A 23,825-nucleotide genomic window follows, 5' to 3' on the forward strand; every position below is an offset into this window, starting at 1 on the left:
AAAAAAAGATTTTATTTTGAAAATTACTCGAAAGACTAAGGATGGTGACCTAACACTAATGGATGTAGATTGCAAATTCCTCCTGATTCCAAACTCCATCAATAGTCTTTGCCATGCCAAAAAGTTGCTTTCTTTGGTAATTCCTATTTGCAGCTCCGGGAGAAGAAGTCTTTTCCCACAGGCCATCTTGATTCTTTTTGTAGAGAAGAGCTTGATTTCCAAGTAACAGCGTGTTCATGGGAGAAGGGTTCTTCTTTAAGAATAACAAGGTAGACCTGATGTGTTCAATGAAGTGGGAGGGCTCGGCCAAAGGGGACATGGAAAGGTTCTCTAGTATGTGCTGGTCATCTTGCTGCAGTCAGAAGTCCACGTGTGGAAACAGCATCCAGGAGTATGGCCCTATCCGCAGCAGCCGTGTGTGCGCGTCATAGATTCTGATCATCCAGCCTCCTGCTAGAGCCCTAGCAGCCCACAGCTCCGCCTCTGGACCCCAATCTCGAAAGGAAGCTCTGTAGACCTCTGCAGTTTTAATGTTGACAGCAATGCCATAAATGATTGGGAAATGGTTTTCATTTTCTTCCCGGTCATTTAATTCTGTCACACACAGCATCACTAGATGAACGTCATCTTCTTGCTTGTCAAATTCACTAAGCAGCTGGTGGGTCAGTTTCTGTGACAACTGCCTGTCGTCGCTGAAGCCGCACACGAGGTGCACCTCCAGCCTTCTGCACTTAGCGCGGTCAGAGAAGGCCTTGATGGAGTTCATGATGAGCGGCACCTCGGCCTTGGTGTCCGACCCATTGCAGTGCGTTAGTCAGGTGGCCCCGTTACCTGTGTGCCTCAGGACCACAATGTGACAAGTGGTGGCATCATCAGAACCCAGAACGGAGACGGAGCCATCCTTTGGGGAGGTCACTGCAAGCTCTCTTTGCTGAACATACAGAAGGCCCTGGGGTCCCACTTGTTGAACAGACTGACCTCTGAGAAGTCTGGCTCTTTCCTCCAGACACGGGTGGGCGCGGACTGCGGCAGCTGCACCCACTGCCCGTCCACCAGCAGTGGCATCGCTGAGGCAGCTGCCTGGGCTAACCCCCGGAGGCGGCGGCCTCCGCTACCGCGTCCCCGCCCAAAGTGGCACTTTTTAGGGCCTCCAATTCCAGTTCCCACCATTTGATATGTGGTTCCTTTCTCAAGCAAGGGCAAGAGGATGTAAAGTGGAAGTCAGCAGCCTGCATGGAGACCTCTTCCTGTGTTTTTGGCCATGCGCAAGCCTCAAGGGGACATGGAGAATATCAAAGAAGTCTTCATACAACACAGCCCCAAAAAACTGCTGCTCCCCAGAAAATGGGGCAAAAGTGTGCGCCTTCAGGCTTAAGGAGGCCAGCTCCCCTAAGCCAGTTCACCCAATCCTCTGTGCCCTTCCTGCTCCCTAGTCCTGCCCCAGACCACAACCCTTTTCCGACTCCTCCTTTGCCTATGGGTGGCCTCTCTCCCCTTCTTCCCTGTCTGCCTCATCTCTCCTGATCCCCTTCTATTCCAGACAGTGCCTGCTACCAGAGCCAAAACCTCCACCCCTGAAACCGTGCCAAGAGAAAGGCGGCTCTATCTCCATGTGTCTCAGAGAGGCCATCCTAGGGGAAGTGAAAAAATGAGCTCAGGAGATCTGCAAGTCGTAGTCAGGGCCTGCTACCACGCTACCCCCACTCCCTGCCACCCACACTTCCATCTGTCCTCCTCCTCCCCCCACCCACTCAGCTCCTCTGAAGCTCCTGGCAGATTCTCCTTAAGTATATGCTGTCGTATTGTTACCTAATGACTTGTCTCCTGTGTCTGAATCTCCAGATGGTGACTGGAGCTCTTCCCCTGCCCCCCAACTTGCATAGAGCCTGACTCTTGCTCAAAGCCACAGAGAGGGGCTCAAGCTGCCCAGTAGCTGGAGGTGGCTCATGCATGTGACTAGTGGCCCCATCCTCATGAGGGATGGGGGAGGTGGGGGAATGTTCTCTGCCAGGAGGGGAGAAACTAAGTCCAGCACCGAGGGCTGAGGCCACAAAGTGTGCTAGGATAGTCAGGACTGGGCATCATGCCCACCATTCAGCCTTGGGAAGCCAAACAAAAGCCAAGTGCTCTGGGCTAAGGCTGGGGTAGAGCAAAGCCAGGGCAGGACAGAGGTAAGAATTCCCACTCGGAGGGCTGATGCCTAGCCCAGCCCCAGAGCTGCCCTCAGAGCGTGCAGCCCACCTCTGCCTCTCTTGGCTCATCTGATCCACCCAAGGCAGGTCAAGGAGAGGGCTTTAGTTACAGCCCTTGGCACACAAAGCCAGCTTAGGTCCTGGGACTCAAACTTCCAGTCTTGGACCATAGGTGACTGAAGATCAAGGAGTAGGCCCAGCACTCTTGAGATCCAGCTGTAGGACGGCTCAGCCTCATTAGAAGGTCCTGAGAAGACACCAGCTCTGGTCCTGCAGAGTGGCCCAGGTAGGCCCTTCCTCAGATCACATTTTTGTTGGTGTTGATGAAGCTTGAACCCAGGGCCTAGGCACTCTCCCTGAGCTTTTTTCACTCAAGGCTAGCACCACAGCTCCACTTTCAGTTTTCTGGTGGTTAATTGGAGATAAGAGTCTCATGCACTTCCCTGCACAGGCTGGCTTTAAACTATGTTTCTCAGATCTCAGCCTCCTAAATAGCATTACAGGTATGAGCCACTCGCACCTGATCCTCACATCACTTTCTGGGCAGTCATTCTGGCTGTGTGAGGATCTTTCTCCTAGTCATCCTCCAGCCTCAGCAAGCTCAAAACATTTATGTCAGGCCAGTCACTGCCCTTTCTCCACACCCTTTCTGTAAAAGGAACTGTAAGTCACCTGTAGATAGTTCTCCAGGAGCTTCTGCCTGCACTTGTAAAAACCACATGCAAGGGGCTGGGAATATGGCCTAGTGGTAGAGTGCTTGCCTCATATACATAAAGCCCTGGGTTCATTTCCTCAGTACCACATATATAGAAAAAAAAGCCAGAAGTGGTGCTGTGGCTTAAGTGGTAGAGTGCTAGCCTTGAGCAAAAAAGAAGAAGAAGAAGAAGAAGAAGAAGAAGAAGAAGAAGAAGAAGAAGAAGAAGAAGAAGAAGAAGAAGCAGCGAAGGACAGTGCTCAGGCCCTGAGTTCAAGCCCCAGGACTGGCAAATAAATAAATAATTAAAATTAAAATAAATTCTAAAAACAATCAAAAAATGCAAGTGGGTGCTAGTGGCTAACATCTAGAATTCTGCCTACTCAGGAGGCTGAGATCTGAGGATCACAGTTTGAAGCCAACCGTGGGCAGGAAAGTCCTCAAGACTCTTATTTCCAATTAGCCAGCAAAAATTCAGACGTGGAAGCTGTAGCTCAAGTGGTAAAGTGCCAGCTTTAAATAAAAAAGCTAAGGGACAGGACACATGGTCCTGAATTCAAACCCTAGAACCAGCCACACACACACACACAAAATGTGCAGTCTAGTACCACCTGATATTACTTCATTACTAGTGATTAAAATGCTGAGTTTTGGGTATAATAGCTGGCTCTAAAGTCATGTAAGAGGCTGATGTAAGAGGTCATGTCAGGGGCAGACTGATGTCAGTGTGTACTGCACCCTCTGTTCTCCATCCTTACCCTCATGGAAACCATCAGAGTTGTACATTTGGACAACGATATGAGAGTCATCTTGCTTCAATTTCTGTTTCCTGGAGATGTTATCTGTGTCTGTTGTGTGTGTTGCTAGTCTTGATGCTAGGTACTTTATAAGGAAAAGAGGTGTATCTGGCTCACAATTCTGGAGGTTCAAGAGAACGATGCTACATCTGGCAAGGATCCCTGACCACAGCAGCAGCAGAGGAGAGGGCTGTGGGCTCACATTATAACAAACCTAGTTTTATGGTAATTAACCCAGTCATGGCCTGCCTAGCTCATTCTCTAGTGCTTCACATTCATCACCCCAGTAGTGGTGCCCCCTAACCTAATTATCTGTCTCAACAGCCCCTATCAACTCAGTTTTGTTTTTGTTTTGTTTTTTGGAAAGGGGGTTGCCAGTCGTGGAGCTTGACCTGAGGGCCTGAGCACTGTTCCTGGCTTCTTTTTGCACAAGGCTAGCACTCTGCCACTTGAGCCACAGCGCCACTTCCAGCTTTTTACATATATGTGGTGCTGAGGAATCAAACCCAGGGCTTCATGTATATGAGGCGAGCATTCTACCACTAGGCCAGATTCCCAGCCCCTCAACTCAGTATTCTATTAGGAAATTAAGCCTCAACTTGACTTTTGATGAGGACATGCCAACACTGAAACCATAGAAGAGGCTGAACAACTTGTGTGCACTGACCACTGAGTGGCTATTTTTTATGACTAGGGATGCATTTATTTCTAGTTCTGTTCTTATCTCTTAAAAAACCACATGGAGGGCCAAGTGTACATGTCTGTAATCATAGCTTCTTAGGAGATGGAGGTTGGAGGATAGCATTCTGACACTAGTCCAGACAAAAGTACCAAGACCTCATCTCAGAAACAGAGCTGGGCATCATGGTTCATGACTATAATCCTAACTACACAGAAGACAGTTTAAAGCCAGCCTGGGCAGGAAAATCCATGCGATTCACCTCCAATTAACTCCTCAAAAGCCAGAAGTAGAGCTGTGGATCAATTAGTAGAATTCTAGCCTTGAGTGAAAAAGCCTTAGGAACAGCACAAAGGACGAAGATGCATGAATGTGTGTACACGTGTGCAAACACACACACTAAATAAAATGTGAGTCAAGTGGCTGACAGCTTGCTTTGCATACTGGACCCTAGTTCAATGCTAGTACTACAAAAAAAAATGGAAGGGAGGAGATTATAGAAACTTCTCCCATCCTAAGGGCTTCTTTTCCTCAACAGAAGAGTAGAGCTACGCTATTTTGTAGTTTTTTATGCAGATATCAGCTATTGGACTATATAGTCTCTTCAGGCTGGGAATATGTGTTCTTCATCTGTGTCTTTAGCCTGGAACAGAGAGTCTATATTGAATGTACATGTGCAGAATGAATTGTGTGACTCACCAGATCAGTATGCAAATCCTACCAAGATAGCACAGCTTCCACTTGGCAGTGGGCTATGTAGGGGGCAGAGGGACAGAAAGCAAAAGCCTGGTCCAAACTGCACTTGGGGGGCTGGGAATATGGCCTAGTGGTAGAGTGCTTGCCTCATATACATGAAGCCCTGGGTTCAATTCCTCAGCACCACATATATAGAAAAAGCTGGAAGTAGCGCTGTGGCTCAAGTGGTAGAGTGCTAGCCTTGAGCAAAAGAAGCCAGGGGGCTGGGGATATGGCCTAGTGGCAAGAGTGCCTGCCTCATATACATGAGGCCCTGGATTCAATTCCCCAGCACCACATATACAGAAAATGGCCAGAAGTGGTGCTGTGGCTCAAGTGGCAGAGTGCTAGCCTTGAGCAAAAAGAAGCCAGGGACAGTGCTCAGGCCCTGAGTTCAAGCCCCAGGACTGGCAAAAAAAAAAAAAAAAAAAGGAAACAAAACAAACTGCACTTGGGACTTTCACCTGAGTGAACCTCTATCTTCTCATCTGTGAGGATGGTGACAGTCTCTTTGTAGGGTTAAAGTAAGGATTGAATTACATGTGGAAGTGGTGGCTATTCTTTTCACTCCATCTCTGAAGATCTAGGATGCGTTCCACAGACGGCACATTAGGTATTGCACCTCCTTCTAGGCCTCATCTTTTCTGTCAGTGAGAAGGCTGCTGCCTGCCAGTAAGCTGCACAAGTGCCAATACAGGCCTATAAGAGAAAAAGACACATCCTATCAAGCCAGAGCTCTGTCTAAATGGTCAACATGCACCTTTCTTTTTTCTACTCTACCTGTTCATGGTAACATTTCTCTTTAACTTCCCTCTATATATACTTTTTTTTTTTTTGGCCAGTCCTGGGGCTTGAACCCAGGGCCTGAGCACTGTCCCTGGCTACTTTGCTCAAGGCTATCGCTCTACCACTTGAGCCACAGTGCCACTTCCAGCTTTTTCTATATATGTGGTGCTGAGGAATCAAACCCAGGGCTTCATGCATGCTAGCCAAGCACTCTACCACTAGGCCACATTCCCAGCCCTATATATACTTTTTAAATTAATTTATTTATTTGATTATTATTATAAAGATGTACAGAGGGATTACAATTACATGAGTCAAGTAATGAGTACGTTTCCTTTCATACAGTCTTCTAAACATGTGCCTTTTTGTGTGCAACCAAGGTATAATTTACATGTTACGTTTTAATGTTGAACATCTGAGAATTATCATATGTAGTATGATTAGGGGCAAGATCAAGATAAATTCTTAGAAATTACAATCCTTCTCTCGCTTCCAACCTGCTGGTGCCCTAACATGCCACTGAAACACTTGAAGTGACTTCTTCCTTTAAGCTAACTGCCTGATGCCCACCATACCTCATACCAATGACTTCTAGTGAGTGGGAACTACATTTCCTGCTGCATCCTTAGAAATGTCCCTTGAAGGTCATGTGGACACTGCCGACTCTATATATCCAAAATTCACAGGCTGGGGATATGGCTTAGTGGCAAGAGTGCTTGCCTCGTATACATGAAGCCCTGGGTTCGATTCCCCAGCACCACATATACAGAAATTGGCCAGAAGTGGCGCTGTGGCTCAAGTGGCAGAGTGCTAGCCTTGAGCAAAAGGAAGCCAGGGACAGTGCTCAGGCCCTGAGTCCAAGGCCCAGGACTGGCAAAAAAAAAAAAAAAAAAAAAAAAAATTCACTTCATCCTAAGGATTAGTGTCACCACCCACTACCCAAGTACTCATGACAAAAACCCGAGGAACTGCCTCCACCCACCTCCCTTGACCCTGCCCACCCAGCTGTTTCTCCTTGTCCCTCCAAATCCTCTTTAAGGAGGTCCATATAACTTACTGTTCAAGGGAGCAAGTCATTATTAATGACTGACCTGGGACAACAGGCAAACAAACACCAGGATGTCTGACCAGACAGCACATGACCAGAGACCATGAGGCACTGCTGTTGTCACCGAAAATGCAACATGGCCTAAATGTCCACCAAAAGGGTGAAATCTCACTCAAGTGTTTGAAAATGCTGTCCAAGAATAATTTCAGAAAATTTTAGTAGGAAAAAATATGTGGGAAACCTACATAATTAGAAACGTTTTTAAATTTGGGAAAAATCAGCACAATTTGAAGGTAAATGATTTTAAATGATAAAAGCAAAGACTGGCCTTGTGTTTTTCAAATTTTTAATTTTTTTGATACTCAAAAAAATTATGACAAAAACACAGGAATAAACAAGAATTATAACTGACAAACTCGGAGTGACAAACGTGGGAAAACAGGGGTGGGGGTGGAGGGAGGTGTGGGAGCCCCTGGAGGTCTCCTGGAATCCTGGGTTTCAACCCAGGACCTGTCCCCACCCCCAGGCACAAGTGCCTAGTGGAACATCTAGAGAGGATCTCCAGGAGTTCAGTGTAAGAAGTGGGACTTCAGAACCAGGGTCAAAAGTACAAGAAGGATAAACTCCGGAGGTTCAAACAGTGGCCTCGCCCTCGCCAGTCGCTTCCTCATCCTCCTCCAGCAAGCTGTAGGAGGCGTGACTCTGGCAGGGTCGCTGAAGAGGATGAGCTAACAGCTTCGCCATGCAGTTGTGCAACTCCAGAGCCGGCCCCGCTAGAGGCACTTCGTATTTATAACTGGTACCCTTGGTATCCAGGCTGCCCATGAAGGCGAACATGTCCTTCCAACTCATCTCCTCCTCCCTCTCGTCGGTGCCATTGTGGATGTAGACAACGTCGAAGAAGAAATATGGGCACTGGAACATTTTCTTCATGGGCTCCGTCAGGGAGAACTGAGGCTGGCAGGGTGGGCGGCTATAGACAAGGATGGTGCGGACCACGTAAGGAGGCGGAATGGTCTGCACATTCTCGGTGACAGGCAGCTCGGTCTTCTGCTGGATGAGGCTGAGGAGGCCTTCTAGGTTGAATGTGGAGCAGGACGCCGTCTCCAGGTCGTAGAGGCAGCTGCAGAGCTCGCGGGGGTCGGAGGTCAGGCCCGAGAGCCAGGCCGAGTCGTCGTTCACCACGACCAGCGCAAACTCGTGGCTCTTGTCGATCTTATGTTTGGTGCGCACGAACATCTCTATCATCTTCTGAGAGACATTGAGGGCGTTGGTCTTGGAGCCGTTGAACGACTCCAGCTTGGGCAGCGACATTTCCTCTGATAGGTCCAGACAGATGATCACCTTCTCTGGACAGTTGACCCTGGGTGTACGAATCTGGACTTCGGGGGCTGGCGGGGGTACTGCCCAGGGTTTGGGACCCACTCCTGCTGGATTGGGGGTCCCATCCTCAGCACTGGCTGCCTCACCTTCACCCTCACTGCGGCTACCGACACTGGCCTGGGCCCCGAGTCCCCGGTCCTCGGCCCCCTCTGGGTTGGAGCGCGTTCGGGGGCGTGGCTCGGCGGAATGCTCCTCCTCCTCTCCCTCTTCTTCCTCCTCTTCCGTATGAACGCTGGGCTCTGCCACTTCCATGGCTTCCGAGTGGCTGGACGGAGCAGAGAGCCTGGAAGCCGAGATACTCCGGTAACCGAACTGCAACTGGAGTTTCTCTAGGAAGTCGCCATCTTTGGGCCGGAAGTTTGTGCGTGCGGTCGCAATGCTTCCTGGGAAACGTAGTTCGGAACGACCTCAGGTCGCGAACGCACAGGGTGATGAAGCCTGGTGGCTACAGAGGACTTGGAAGTTTGTTTTTGCTGTTCCCGGGGCTTGAACTCACGGCCTGGGCACGGCTGTACCCAAAGCTAGCACTCTACTACTTGAGTCACTGCTCCACTTCCAACTTTTTGGGTGGTTTCTTGGAGGTAAGAGTGGCATGGGCTTTTCGGCCGGGCTGGCTTCGAACCCAGTCCTCAGAACTCAGCCTTATGGGTAGCTAGGATTCCAGGCATGAGCCATCAGTGTGCAAGCGGCAAGTTTTAAAGACATATACTTTTTCAAATACATTTAATGTTTCCAGATATATAAATAAAAATTCCTTAATGTGTATGTGCATGCATATGTGTACATACACATCTATATTTACGTGTTTGTTCATATATATGTAAATTTCAAAAAATAAGAGGGATTCTCTCATTCACAAATGCTTGCTGAGCCGCATTCAGATCACACATAAAGAAGACTCTTCGTCGTGGGCTTGAGCGCTGTCATTAGGCATTAAGGAGTAAGCAAGAAGAGCAGCGAGAACCAAGCAGATGGACAAGAACTTAGGAGGCTTGGTTGCTTGGCCAAGACCTGATCTGAAAGAGGGAGGCCAGGGTGCCCTGGGGCCTTGAGAACTAAGAGAGAATGGTAGAGGGGTGTCAGAGGGAGGGCAAGGAACAGACCAAAGGGCTTACATCTGTTTGAGCTTTGTGTGTGTGTGTGGTATTAAGGACTCAGGACTTTGCACTTGTTAGCAGATACTTTACAGCTTAAGCCATGCCTGTACCCCTTTTTATTTGCCTTTTTTTTTTTTTTTAGTTAATCATTTTTGGCTCAGGTGGGCCTAAACTGAAGTCTCCTATTTATACTTCCTAAGAAGCTGGGATGACAGGTGTGTGCCACCATGCACAGTTCCTTTACCAGTTGAGATGAGGTCCTCACAAATGTTTTTTGTTGCAAACCACTTCGAGTGCCTTTGTTATACCAAGTCGCGAAACGACCACCAAGAAGGCCACAAGACGCAGACATTCCGAAATGCAAAAGCAAGGCTTTATTCAGGCGGGCTGCAACTCGGGCTTCATCCTACCCACCAACACAGCGGAGGTTAGGAGGAAGCCCCGAGCTGCGATTGCACAGGGCTTATAAAGGCAAAAAACAAAGTTACAGCCATCAGGTGTTCAAGCAAGACAAAAAACAAAGTTACAGCAATCAGGTGTTCAAGCAAGCAAGATTAGGACATGGGTACAAATCTGATTGGCTCAGGGCTCGAGGCTTTCTGGGGGCAGTTAAGAGTTAAGCATTCCCAGCGGTTAGAGTTCTTGACTGGCTGGGCCCTAATAAGCTTGTCCTGGGTTTGCTCACAGGGCCTGCTTATCTCAGGTTCGCGTGGTAAAGTGGGGTTCGCGTGGTAAAGTGGGGCCTGACTTCAAAGTCTGGCTCTTCACCTTGCTTGGCCGCAGCAGGGAGCAAAGCAAGGATGGAGACTGACTATACCATGAAAATGGTTTTGGGGTGCCAGGGGACCTGCTGCCTAAGGCCAGCAACAGATCCAGAGGGTCCTGGGAACAGGGCTTTAATTCATTATCAAACTGCGGAAAGCAAGACAGCCATCTTTAAGAGATAAGGGTACCAGAGTAGGAGCAACAATCCTAGGATTAGTGACTTCCTGAAAACCGGAGGTGAAGGTGAGCAGCAAACACACACAATTTGAATAGGCTTCTGCCTGGCTCCAAGGTCAGGGGAAGCTCTGAAGCTGAACAGATTACATCTGGGTTGGAAACTGTGACCTTTGTAATGCTAAGAGCAATAGATCTTTCTAGGGCCTCTCTCAGCCTTCTGAGAGTTAGCGAATGGCTGTCCAATTCTCATTGGCCGACCTCATGGCTCTACATTTACGGGTTCCCACAGTTTCTGCCTGGCCCAGCCTTAAACCACAATCCTCCAGACCTCAGCCTCTCAAGTAGCTAGGATTATAAACCACCACAACCAGCTATGTTTGAAGCTACTAATGGGTCTTTGCTGAGGAATGGCTTAATAATGTTTTTCAGGGCTTCCTTTGTGATCCAAGAATAACAGGGGATTCTCAGACCAGGGAAACTAGAGATCAGAGAGAGACTGACAGATTCCCTGAGGAAAAATCAAGAAGCCTGGAGCTGGGGTGAGGGTGCCGTGAGTCACAAGTGAAGTAGAGCAGGAGAGAAAATCTCATCTGTTCACAAACATAATAAATGTCCATTTACATTGAACCTGTGGATAACACTTTGGATGGTTACCCCGGAAACCTACAGATCCCAGGAAGAGCATGGGTTGGGGCCATGGGTGAGTACTCGATCATGCATGAGTTGAAGGCAGCATCTCATTGCTTAAAAAGGCAGTTGGGGGCTGGGGATATGGCCTAGTGGCAAGAGTGCTTGCCTTGTATACATGAGGCCCTGGGTTCAATTCCCCAGCACCACATATACAGAAAACGGCCAGAAGTGGCGCTGTGGCTTAAGTGGCACAGTGCTAGCCTTGAGCAAGAAGAAGCCAGGGACAGTGCTCAGGCCCTGAGTCCAAGGCCCAGGACTGGCCAAAAAAAAAAAAAAAAAGGCAGTTGGAACAGCATCCTGGGCAGAGGGAACAGCAAACCAGAGCCAGTGCTGGAGGGACAGCTTGTTGCCCTCTTCTTTGCCATGGTTCCTGCATTACATCCCTTGCAACCTAATCTTGGAGCCTGTATGTCTGAAGCTTCGATTTTCCTGGCAGCTGCTCAGATTCAGAGAATGACAGGGCTGGAGATTCTGAAAAGTCCTGGAAAGGAATTGTAAAGATCCCATCTATAGATACATCTGTCCCATCTATAGATCCAGAGTATGAGATCCAACACAACTAATCTATGGACTTCCTGGGGTGATGAAGACATTGTAGCTCTTGATTTAGATACTTGTAACATAGATAAGTACATTTGCTCAAAGTTATTAGATTGTGCACATAAGTACAGATCACGGTTTGTGAATTATACCTCCATAAAGCATAAAATGGTGCCAAATACGGTTGGCAAATACCCATAATCCCAGCACTCGGGAGGCTGAAGCAAAAGGATTGTGAGTTCAAAGTTCACCTGAGCTCCATAGCAAAACTATGTCTCAAAAAAAGTTAAAAAAAGAAAAAAATTGCAATATGTTGTAGAGTTCTGTACAACTTGTGGGTGGGGATGGGAGAGAAAAACTGGGAGAGAACAAAGAAAGGGGTGACATTGTCCAAAATGAAATCTAATCCCTGTGTACATCACCTGTATAACAATAAAATTTTTAATTAAAAAAATCACTCAGACCAGATACAATGGCTCATACCTGTAATCCCAGCTAATCAGGAAGCTGAAGATCACAGTTTGAAGCTAGGACCGGAAAGAAAATCTATGAAACTCTTATTTCCATAAGTAGAGCAGTGGTAGAGTGCCAGCCTTAAGCAAAAAGCCAAGGGGCAGTGCCCAGGCCCTAAGGTCAAGCCCCAGTAGAGTTTGGAGTTCTCCAATATGTTCCCTGCAGCCACAGGTGAAGCTCTAAGGTGATCATTCTTGAGAAGAGTCAGTAGGCCAATAATAGTGGTTAGAAGTAAGGTCAGTAAGGCAATGGTAGTTGTTAGGAGTAACATCATGATCACTGGCAAGATACCTATACTGACTGATGCCTTTTGTGTGCCCAGCCCAGGGGTGGACAGGCCAAGACTAAGTCAATTGTCTCTGTGACTCCACAGTCATTCAAGTCTCAAGGTTATGGCTGCCAGGCATCCAAAAGGCCATCTCCTTCCATATATTCAGAAGTGAATGTTCCCACCTCTGGTCATGACAGGCTGTAGATGGAAAAACTACAAGATGCCCGAGGGTGTGTGTGTGTGTGTGTGTGTGTGTGTGTGTGTGTGTGTGTGTGTGTGTGTGTTACACACTTGGCTGAGTAGATTCTTTTTTTTAATCAGTCATGGGGCTTGAAGAACTCATGACTTGGGTACTGTTTCTTTTGCTCAAGGCTAGAGCTCTATCACTTGAGCCACAGCACCACTTCTGACTTTTTCTGAGTAGTTTATTGGAGAGAAGAATCTCACAGACTTTTCTGCCTGGGCTGGTTGTGAACTGCACTCCTCAGATCTCAGGCTCCTAGGTAGCTAGGATTCCAGGCATGAGCTACCAGTGCCCAGCTTTCTCTTTTCCTTTCTGACTGTTAGAAGAGCCCTGACTTGGCTGAGGTGTGGACCCCTCACACGTGTGACTAAGCAGATTTACCCTTTTCTAGGTTACGAGTATGAATCTGCTTGGTATAAGACATTGTGGTGGTCATTGTTCTTGACATGAATAAAATGTGATAGGTATGTGATCCAGTATCCTAATGATGGATGAGGAGAAGAAGACTTCTGACTCCTTTAAGCAGTCTTTTTTTTTCTTTTTTGCATTAGTCATTTTTGAGGTAAAGTCTTACTTTATGCCCTGGACTGTAATCCCCTATTTGTGCTCCCTTGCATCACTGAGATAACAGGTATATCCCACCATGTACAGCCATTGTGTCATCCCTATAGCTGGGCTGACAGGTATAAACTACTGCACCTAACCTTTAGTCAAGATGGAGTTAGGTAAACTTTTTTTTTCTACTTTAGCTGCCCTCAAGACATGATTCCCTAATCTCCCAAGTAGCTAGGATTACAGACTTCAACTGCTATGCCTAGATGGTTTCTTAACATTAAGAGACAGACCCCTCTCCCCAAATAGATGGTCCTTGTCTGCCTTTGAATTATATGTACCATGTGTTCTGGAACCAAGATAACTAGCTTGAGGATGGTACCTGTTGCAACCAGCCTTTCATCACTGTGATAAAATATCTGACTAATTAAAAGGAGAAAATATTTCTTTTGGCTCACAATTTTCAGTCCGTGGTTTATTAGCCCTGTTACCATGGGCCTGCAGTAAGGTAGAACATCATAGTTGAAATGATATCATGGATGAGAACTGATTACCTTCTGTTGGCCAGGAAGTAGGATAGGTCCCAAGACAAATGCAGTCCCCAAGAACATGCCTGGAGTTACCTACTTTCTCCAACTAGGCCTCACATTTAAAAGGGTTTTTTGTTTGTTTTTGTTTTGTTTTGTTTTCCAGTCCTAGGGCTTGGCTAAGGGCCTGAGCACTGTCCCTGGCTTCTTTTTGCTCAAGGCTAGCACTCTGCCACTTGAGCCACAGCACCACTTCTGGCCTTTTCCATATATGTGGTGCTGTGGAATCAAACCCAGGGCTTCATGTATACAAGGCAAGCGCTCTTGCCACTAGGCCATATTCCCAGCTTGTTTGTTTGTTTGTTTTTACCACCTCTCAATAATGTCATAAAAATTTAATCCATCAGTGGATTTAATCAATTGATTAAAGTGACCTTGTAAGAAAAGGCAGAGAGATGTGAGCTGTCAGGCTTCCCCTCAACCCTGGCTATTTGATGCCTTTTACCTTGTTATGATGCCCCAAGAAGGCCCTCATCGAGTATGACCCCTTGACTAATACAGCGCCAATACACAGAGGAGAGTAGAACCTTAAAAACAACAAAGAAGCAGAGCTAGTCCCTAGCTTGTGTGAGATGAGACAGTCTTTACTGTTTATGCCAATTTGAAAAGGCCAGGACTAGGACATAATTGAGCACCTGAGACCAAATATTTAAGGAAGTTCCCATTGCCGGATGCTGACACCTATATTTGCAAGACCCTGAGAGTGAGGAGGGTCTCCTTAACTTTTGTGCCCCAGGTACTTCACTTACCTTATGTTGGTCTATTTCCTGTTTGTTTCAGGACTTTCTAAACTGACAGCTGAGAGCTTCTAATGGTCAAGAGAAGGAGAAATGAATTTAAGTAATGGCCAGAAAAGCCAGAAAGAGAAATAACAATAAATTGCTCTGAGGCCAGGCACTTCTAGCTCATATCTGTAATCCTAGCAACTTAGGAAGGCTGAGATCTGAAGATCACAATTCAAAGTCAGCCCAGGCAGAAAAGTCCATGGGACTCTTATCTCCAATTAACCAGCAAAAAGTGGAACTGGAACTGTATCTCAAGGGGTAGAGCACTATCCTTAAGCAAAAGAGCTCAGGGACAGTGCCTAGGCTCTGAGTTTAAGCCCCAGGTTTGGCACACACACAAAAATAGAAAAACTGCTCTGTGCCAGAACAATTTTATATAATTATATATAATGGGGCCAGAGGCCTAATCAAAAGAATTATCCTCCAAATTTGCAATAGTACTTCACTTATTTTCATAAGTTTTTCTCATTTGTGTTACTGTGTTTACATTCTCCCTCTCCAATCAAAACATTCCTCTCAAACATTTAGTAGAATGTTTGAAGGCTAAAGTACTTAGTAGCAGTTTGCTAGTTTTAATTTTATTTATAGATTTGTTAAATTGTGTTGTGATCAGAGATTTTTGACCTGTGCATTTTTTGCTTATTTGGATTGATTAAAACTTAATGTAAAGCAGGACACCGGTGGCTCATGTCTGTAATCCTAGCTACTCACAAGGCTGACATCTGAGTATCCTGGTTTGAAGCCAACCTGGGCAGGAAAGGCCATGAGACTCTTATCTCCAATTAACCACTAGAAAACTAGACGTGGTGCTATGGCTCAAGTGGTAGAATGTTAGCCTTGAACAAAAATGCTCAGGGACAGTGCCCAGGCCCTGAGTTCAAGCCCCAGGACCGACAAAAAACAAACAAAAACCTTAATGTGGTCTAATTAAGTACACATTTGTGTAAATGTCACAGGAATGTTCAAGGTGATGCTGGTGATGGTGGTAATATATTTTATGTAGGTGTAGCACTCAGCTTTTTGTTTTAATATGATGCTGAAAATTGCATCCAGGGCCCTGCACATGCTAGGCAAGAACTCTACTGCAGAGCTACATCCCCAGTCCCCAACATGTTTCTGTGTCTTAGTAATTGTGTGTGTGTGTGTGTGTGCGCGCGCGTGCGTGCCGGTCCTGGGACTTGAACTCAAGGCAATGGTCCCTAAGCTTTTGTGCTCAAAGCTAGTGCTACCACTTTGACCCACAGTAGCATTTCCAGCTTTTTGTAGTTAACTGGAGATAAGAGTCTTGAACTCTGCTGCCCACGCTGGCTTCAAACCATGATCCTCAGAACACATCCTTCTGAGGAGCTACAGAGCCACTGGTGCTCAGCGGGTCTCATTTTTGCCTGGGGTGAGCCTACAATGTAGACTACTACTTTTTGCCTTCTCAGGCCTAAACCATCACAATCCACTTGCTTTTTGAGAAAGGATCTTTTAATTAATTAATTTTTTATTTTTTGTTATTATAAAGCTGATGTACAGAGGGGTAAGAAAATGTCAGGTAAAGAGTACATTTCTTTTTGGACAATGTCACCCCTCTTAATTTATTTTTGCCCAAGCTGGCGTCAAAACTTAACCCTTCTATCTATGTCTCCTTTGTAGCTAGGATTACATGTGAAAAACACCAGGCCATTTCACAATACCTGTGTGCATGTGTATGTGTGTGTGTAGGTGCATGCATGTATGCAAGCTATGTACCATAGCTTGAACTCAGGGCCTCAAGTTCTTACTTGGCCTTCAAATTCAAGGCTGGTATTCTACTACTTGAGCCATGTCAACAGTATAGCATTTGGCTGATTAATTGGAGGTAGGAGTCTTGTAGATTTTTCTTTCCTAAGCTGGCTTTGAAACTCAAATCTTTAGCTCTTACTCTAGGGAACCGAGTAGCAAGGATAAGCATGAGCACCAGCACCTGATTTATTACTTGAGCTATACCTCCAGCACTCACAGGCCCTTTAAGCAATAGAACATACTCAGATTTTATCTTTTGATGTGATGTGAGATTTGCATATTTTATACAGGAGTTTAAACTAATTTTCTTTCTATTTATATTTGTCCTATTTGTTACATCTAGTATAATCTTTTCTAGTTTTCTGGTGGCTGACAATGTTATTTACCATTCTTTGCCATTTCTCTTCCATTTACAGTTGTAAATGGAGATGAAAATTGTAAATGGAAATGTCTAATATGCTTCCTGTTATAAGAGTCTTCAATTTGGCTCTGCAAATTGCATTTCATTCCCTTTAATAATTTATCAGACACACATAGACCTCTTTAAACTGAAAGCTTTTATGAAATTGCATTATTCTATAGTTTTAGCCAGGCGCTGGAGGCTCATATCTGTAATCCTAGCTATTCAGGAGTCTGAGAACTGAGAATCATGGTTCAAAGCCAGCCCAGGCAGGAAAGTCAGTAAGACTCTCATCTCCAATTAACCATCAGCAAATTGGAAGTGGAGCTGTGGATCAAAGTGGTAGAGCATTAGCCTTGAGCAAAAGAGCTCAGGGAGGTTCCCAGGCCCTGAGTTCAAGCCCTACAACCAACAACAACAAAAGTTTTAATTCCCTTTTTATATAAAACAAAGGCTTAGTATCTTGCCTTTTTCTATTCTTTTTCTTCTTCCTTGATGTTCACTAAGATTAAAAACCCCAGGGTTAAAAAAAAAAATCCTCTTTCTCATTTCTTCTTTTGCACTTTTCTGGTTACCATAGCAACAAGAACAATTTCAACTTATCAGTATCAAACAGTTTCTACTAAGTGGTGTTTTTATTCAGTTATCTTTTAATCTTTAGCTAGTTTCAAGGCTCATCGCCAGTTTTTTTTCTTGCATTTTGTCATTCATGAGTTTGTGATTCATGTCTTAGTGATTTATTGAATAATTCTGAGCAATTTTTGCACAAAGAGGAGTTAATTGGGTAGTGTATTAGTCATAACTCTGTGGTTTCAAGTTACAGAAGCCAGCTCAAATGGACTCAAGTAAAAGAGTATCTTGGTTCATCATGCTGTAAGTCCAGGCTCAACTGAATACAATCTCAGATTCCAGTATCAGGAAATCATTTCCATCTCTTAGCTCTGCCTTTCCTATGTTATCTTCATTCTCAAAGGGCGTTTTTCAGATTATGACAAATCGGGGTCCCAGACTCATATTCATTTTCCTGGCTCCAGAGCAAGAAAGGAACACCACTTTTCCTACAGTTTTCTGCAAAATTCTGAGCTGAGTGTTAATTGGCATGGCTAAGATCACACAGCCATCCTTCCAGAAAATACCGGTGACTCTGATGGGGGAGTCTTGCATTAACTCTTAGAACTTGGGAGTGAGGCCAGCTCTTCAAGCCATATGAGTTTGCAGATTCAACAGTTCACCAAAGAAAACTTGTCTTTTTGCTACCAAAAGGAGTTAACATTGATGATAGGCAGGCAAAAATTTAAAACATGCAGTGTTTTCTAAGATTTTGCACTTCAATGGATTGTCACTAACCTGGACAATCTGCCCGAATAAGGAACACATTCAGGGAGCCAGCTAGTGAGCCAACTTAGAGTCAATTATTTATTTATTCATTTATTTATTTGTTGTCAGTCATGGGGCTTGAACTCAGGGCCTGGTCAGTTTGAGCCACAGCACCAGTTTGGGGGTTCTTTTGATTTTTTTTTTTTCTTGAGATAGGAGTCTCATGGAGATTTTTCTGCCCAAGCTGGCTTCAAACCATGATCCTGAGATCTTAGCCTCCTGAGTAGCCACAATTACAGATGTGAGCCACTAGTACCTGGTTGGACCTTACATTTAGGTGGTAACTTAGTATGGTCTCCTATTTCCCAGAGATTGCTTCTCAGCTTCATGCTTCCAGAAACTTATTAATGTGACTAGATGATTGCTCTTTGGGGATCATCACACTAACCTGACTCATCAGAGCCTGATAAGATTAAGCTCCATCTTAGAATGAATAGTAATTGCTACAAACGCTGAATAGGGACATCCACTGGTTAGGTCACATTCACTGTCAGAAAACCGCAAGTGAAATTAAATCTGAATCATGGTGTCTATGGATCCAAGAAAAAGAAGTACTGCAGGGGGAAAAAAAGAGTGATGCATTATGCCACAACAGTGTGGAAGTGGAAGCGTGTGTGTGTGTGTGTGTGTGTGTGTGTGTAATTTGGGGGAGAATAATCACTTGATTCGAATTAGCTCAAAAACAATGACATCACAACAGGAGGCCACATAAACATCTGTTCAGCCTCAAGTTCTAAACCATCTCAATGACCTTCTGTGCAACAAGAACAGCCTCTTTTATTGCAATTCTAAGGCATGGAAGTTTGTAACAAGAGGCTGAACCGGTGGCTTTACACCTTATACTTATGCTATCACTTACGTTTTTCTGCCTATGTAAGTTGGCCAGGGAATCAAGTTTTCATTCTTTCAAAATGAACTTCTTGATTAGACAAATCCATTTGCAAGTCTGAACCATTTCAGGACTTTACTGAGATCCTCACAGAGCTTAACAACACTCTGGGTCTGGGCACATTCCAAAAACTTTCTCATCTCATAGAATCCAGTGCCAAAGTGCTGCTGTGGCTGCATTGGCCCGGTTCCCTGAGGCTCCTGGTAGATGATGTAAGGCCTTGAGGGTTCAGCATTACATCCTCCACGGAAGCTCCCTGTGGTGGCATGATCTAGTGTATTCCAATCAGCAGCGCCCACAGCCACGCTGCTGCAGAAGCCGTCATCTGAGTCCAACAGACTTGACTGCCAGAATGCAGCAGCAAGTGAGCACAATTCACTTCTAGAGCTAGTCTGGACACAGCTGTCATCTGAGGTGCCCCAGTGGCCAGAGAAAGCATAGCTTTGGTTTCCATAAAACATGGGAAGTACAGTTGGTAGCTCACAACTTTAGTCCTAGCTATTTAGGAGGCTGAAATTTGAGGACTGCAGTTCAAAGCCCACGTGGGCAGGAAAGTCCATTAGACTATTGCCACCACCAAAAAGCTAGATGTAACTTGAGCTGTGGCTCAAGTGGCAGAGCACTAGCCTTAAGCAAAAAAAAAAAAAGTCATGGACAGTGCTCAGACCCAGGGAATTTTTCTTCATCTTTTTTTGGTGCCCCAGGTCTGGCACACACACACACACACACACACACACACACACACACACACAGAACCATTGGAAGTTCATGGTGGTATGTTTATAAGTGTGAAAATCTGCCAATGTGGTAGTTTTGGTGGTTTGTTTGTTTTGTCAGTTATAGGGCTTAATTTCAGGTTCTGGGCACTGTCCCTGAGCCACTTTGTGCTCCAGGCTAGTGCTCTACCACTTGAGCCACAGTGCCACTTTGGGTTTTGGGAAGTTAATTGGAGATTAAAAGTCTCACAGGGACTTTTCTGCCCTGCTTGGCTTCAAACCATGATCCTCAGATCTCAGCCTCCTGAGTAGCTAGGATTACAGGTGGGAGCCATGGGAGCCCAGCAGTGTGGTAGTTTTAAATGTCTACAAAAGCTAGAAAAATGGGTAAAGAAGAAAGAGAGTGGTAGGTACTCTGATTAAAAAGAAGAAGAAGAAGAAGATCTGACTCTAGCTCATGGAAGGTAAGCAATAGAGAAGAGAATGAAGTGAAGGGGTGGTCGGCAAAAGTTTCATTCTGCATGTAAGAGGGGCCACTGACTGGCTTTAAAAAGAGGAGGGAGCCACGCACTATGAACCTCACCTGTAATTCTACTCAGAAAGCTGAGAGCTAAAGGATCTTGTCTTAAAGCCAGCCTGGGAAGAGAATTCTGAGTAACTCATCTCCAAGATAACCAGCAAAAAGCAGAGAAGGCTGGGTAGTGCAAGTGGTAGAGTTACAGCTGTTGACTAAGCAAGCCAAGTAAATGTGACGCGCTGAGTTTAAGGACTAGTACTGGCAAGAAAGAAAAAAGAAAAGAACAGAAAGGAAAGGAAAGAACAAAGACAAAGAAAAAGAAGATGAATGGCTGGGTGCTGTTAACTCACACCAGTAATCCTAGCTACTTGGGAGGCAGAAATTGACATGGTTCTAGGCCAGCTCATCTCAATAGGAAAACCTGGCTGTAGTGGAAAATTCATGTCGTTCCAGATGTTTCTGGAAAGGTAAATAGGAGTGTCATGCATGGTCTAGGCCAGCATGGACAAAAAGAATGATCCTAGCCAGGCATCAGTGGCTTTCCCCTAGCTACTCAGGAGGCTCTGATCTGAGGATCGTGGTTCTAAGCCAGCCCAGACAGATAAGTCTGTGAGATTCTTTACCTTCAATTAACCACCCAGAAGCTGGAAGTAGAGTTGTGGCTCAAGTGTTAAAGCACTAACCTCGAGCAAATGAGTTCAGAGACAGAACCCAGGCCCAGAGTTCCAGCCCCAGTTCCAGCACAAGAAAGAGAAAAAAAAAACAAAAAAAAGGAGAAAGAGGAGAGCAACAACAAGAAGAAACATAAAAAGGAAAAAAAGAAGAGCTAGGCTAGGGGCGTTAGCTCACATGTAGTAGAGCATGGGTTTAGCATGCACAAAGCACTGGGTTCACTCACATCAGGATTTGTTGTGGAAAGATGGACCCTGGTAGAGGAAGCAATGGAAGATGAGCTACAGTGTGTAGCCTCAGTGAGTTGAGGTAGCAGGCTTTAACCAGAGTGACAATAGGGCTGAAGTAGTTACATATAAAACATTGCTTCTGAACATTTAATATGCATGCAAATCATGTGACTATCTTGTAAAAATGTAGGTCATGATCAGTAGATTTGAGCTGGGCCCTGAGGTGTTGCATTTCCAACAAACTCCCAGAAAATAACGATGCTACTGGATCTGGAAACTGTACTTTGAGTGGCAAAGAGTTCTGAAATATTAAATAAAGTTTATAGGAATTTGTGAGTGGCTATATGAGAAGCCTGAGTGGGGGGCAAAAGATGGCTAAAGAGTGAGATAAAATGCACAAATGTTTTACCACCACTGAACTCCACCTTCCACCTAAAATGCATTGTTTACAGCTAAATTCCCCCGTTGAATATTGGCACAATGGCACTATCCACAGATACAAGATGAGGAACAGATTTGGGTGGAGTAGATAACAATTACAGATAACATTTATTGGGTACATAATGTACCATATGCCATACTCGTCATGTGTACTGTTTTATTATTCTTTTTTTTTTTTTTTGCAGTAGTAGGCTTTGAACTATGGCCTCATCTTGCTAGGCAGGTGATTTTATCATTGTGTCATGCCTTCATCCCTTTTTGTGATTAAAAAAATATTATTTTAGCTTCCTAATCCTGTATATGCCTGGGCTGCATAATTTAAGCTTCCTGTTGCAGCTAAGATAACAGAAGAATGCTATCAGATCCAACTCTCAGTTAAGAAGAGGGTCTCATAAATTGTTCTAGCCAGGCTGGGCTCAAACTTCCATCCTCCCTCAGCTTCCCAACTAGCTAGCAATACATATGTGAACAATGGAACCCAGTATGTTTTATTCTATCCACTCTTTTTTCCCCCCTGGTCCTGGGGCTTGAACTCTGGGTCTTTGCTCTTTCCCTGAGCTTTTGTGCTCTAGGCTAATGCTCTACCAATTGAGCCACAACTCCATTTCCAGCTTTTTGTGATTAATTGGAGTTAATGAGTCTCTCATACTTTCCGACCCAGGCTGCCTTCAAACTGATTCTCAGATCTTAGCCTCCTGAGTAGCTAGGAATACAGGCGTGAGCTACTGGCGCCCTGTTTGTTCACTCTTTATAGCCAACCTATCAAGTATTATTGCAATCCCCATTTTATGTCTTGGGAAACGGAGGCCAAGTTTTCACTAGTGGCAAATGGATTGGGCAAGATTCTAATGCTCGGCAGTCGAAACTAATTAAGCACTGGCAGTCCATATATGGGGAGCTGATGACTTTGTGGGAGGAGCTGTCCAGTGTACAAGTAGATATGCCACAGTGGATCCAAAACATAGTTATTCCAAAAACACTAATGATCTCCAAGAAAGTAAGGCAGTAGAGTGAATGAAATCATCCAAGGAGGGTGACAGTTTACCACTCCCAAACTCTGCCAGTCTTGTTTCATTTTCCTTCAATTATTGCAAAGAAGTCTGCAGGTGGTCAATTTCTAGCTTTAAAAAAAAACTGTATTAGAGATTGGACCCAGAGCCTAGTGCATGCTAGCCAAGCATCTACCACTTGAACCTCACTCCCCAAGCCCTTTTAATTTTGTTTTTGAAACAGTGTCTCACTATAATTGCCTATGCCTTTAACTCCTGTTTCAGATTTTTTTTTAGCAGAAAATTACTTTATTTCATCCTGGGGAGTGGGCAGTATCCAGTCTTAGAACTTCTGGAATTGCTTCTTAGTTCCAGCAGCCTTGGTGACCTTGAGCACCCTGAATCAAACAGTTCTGCTCAGGGGCTGGCATTCACTCATGGTGACAAGGTCACCGATCCAGACTGGCCTGAAACAGGGAGATGGGTACACAGATACGTTCCTGTGGTGTTTCTCTAATTGGTTTTACTTGCATGTGTAGTAGACATAGTCCTGGTGAATGAAAATGGTCCTCTGCATCTTCATCTTGGTCACCATACCAGACAGGGTCTGTCCTCAAATGGAGGTGCTACCAGTGAGGGGGCATGCTATTTCTTGTCAATGTAGGTGCCCTCTATGACCTCTTTGGGCATCTTGAAGCCTAGACAGTTGTTCTTGCAGTACTGGGAGATCTTCTCCCTGCTTCTTTCTCCCAGAAGGATACCCTCTTCTTATTTTCAAAGATAATTGGCTGCTTCTGGTAGGCATGGTCTGTCTGAATGTTCATCATCCTCTTAGACACATTAAAAAGGAAAAAAAAAACTGTCTCTGTATCTTAAGGTAGTTAGAATTACAGACATGGACCATTATACCTGGATCCAAATTATGTCTTGAAGTTGGCTTCTGCTAATATACTTTTCTTTTTTCCCCCTAGACATGTATGCATTAGATGGTAATTAGAATAACCCTCTTTATTGCTTTGCTTTTCCTGATCCCACAAACCCCTACTGATCAACAGCTTTCAATGAGATTCCTAATGCCATCTTCATAGTTTTAAAATTATTCACTTTCGAGGCTGGGAATGTGGCCTAGTGGGAGAGTGCCTGCCTACCATGCATGAAGCCCTGGGTTCAATTCTTCAGCACCACATATACAGAAAAAGTCAGAAGTGGTGCTGTGGCTCAAGAGGTAAAGTGCTACCTTTGAGCAAAAAGAAGCCAGGGACAGTGCTCAGGCCCTGAGTTCATGCCCC

General features: G+C 45.1%; 1 protein-coding gene and 2 pseudogenes across 1 annotated transcript; all 3 read right to left on the reverse strand.

The window, feature by feature from the left end:
- On the reverse strand, window positions 1–1,065 carry LOC125347998 (annotated as a pseudogene).
- A 6,205-nt stretch (window positions 1,066–7,270) lies between these two features.
- Babam1 (BRISC and BRCA1 A complex member 1) lies at window positions 7,271–8,690 on the reverse strand. The gene has a single exon (XM_048343387.1). It carries the CDS (start codon window positions 8,564–8,566, stop codon window positions 7,565–7,567), a length of 1,002 nt encoding a protein of 333 aa, XP_048199344.1. The 5' UTR covers window positions 8,567–8,690; the 3' UTR covers window positions 7,271–7,564.
- A 14,189-nt stretch (window positions 8,691–22,879) lies between these two features.
- LOC125349327 lies at window positions 22,880–23,363 on the reverse strand (annotated as a pseudogene).
- Window positions 23,364–23,825: the final 462 nt, after the last annotated feature.

This window comes from Perognathus longimembris, chromosome 3 (assembly GCF_023159225.1).
Source record: "Perognathus longimembris pacificus isolate PPM17 chromosome 3, ASM2315922v1, whole genome shotgun sequence".
Classification (NCBI taxonomy): Eukaryota; Metazoa; Chordata; class Mammalia; order Rodentia; family Heteromyidae; genus Perognathus; species Perognathus longimembris.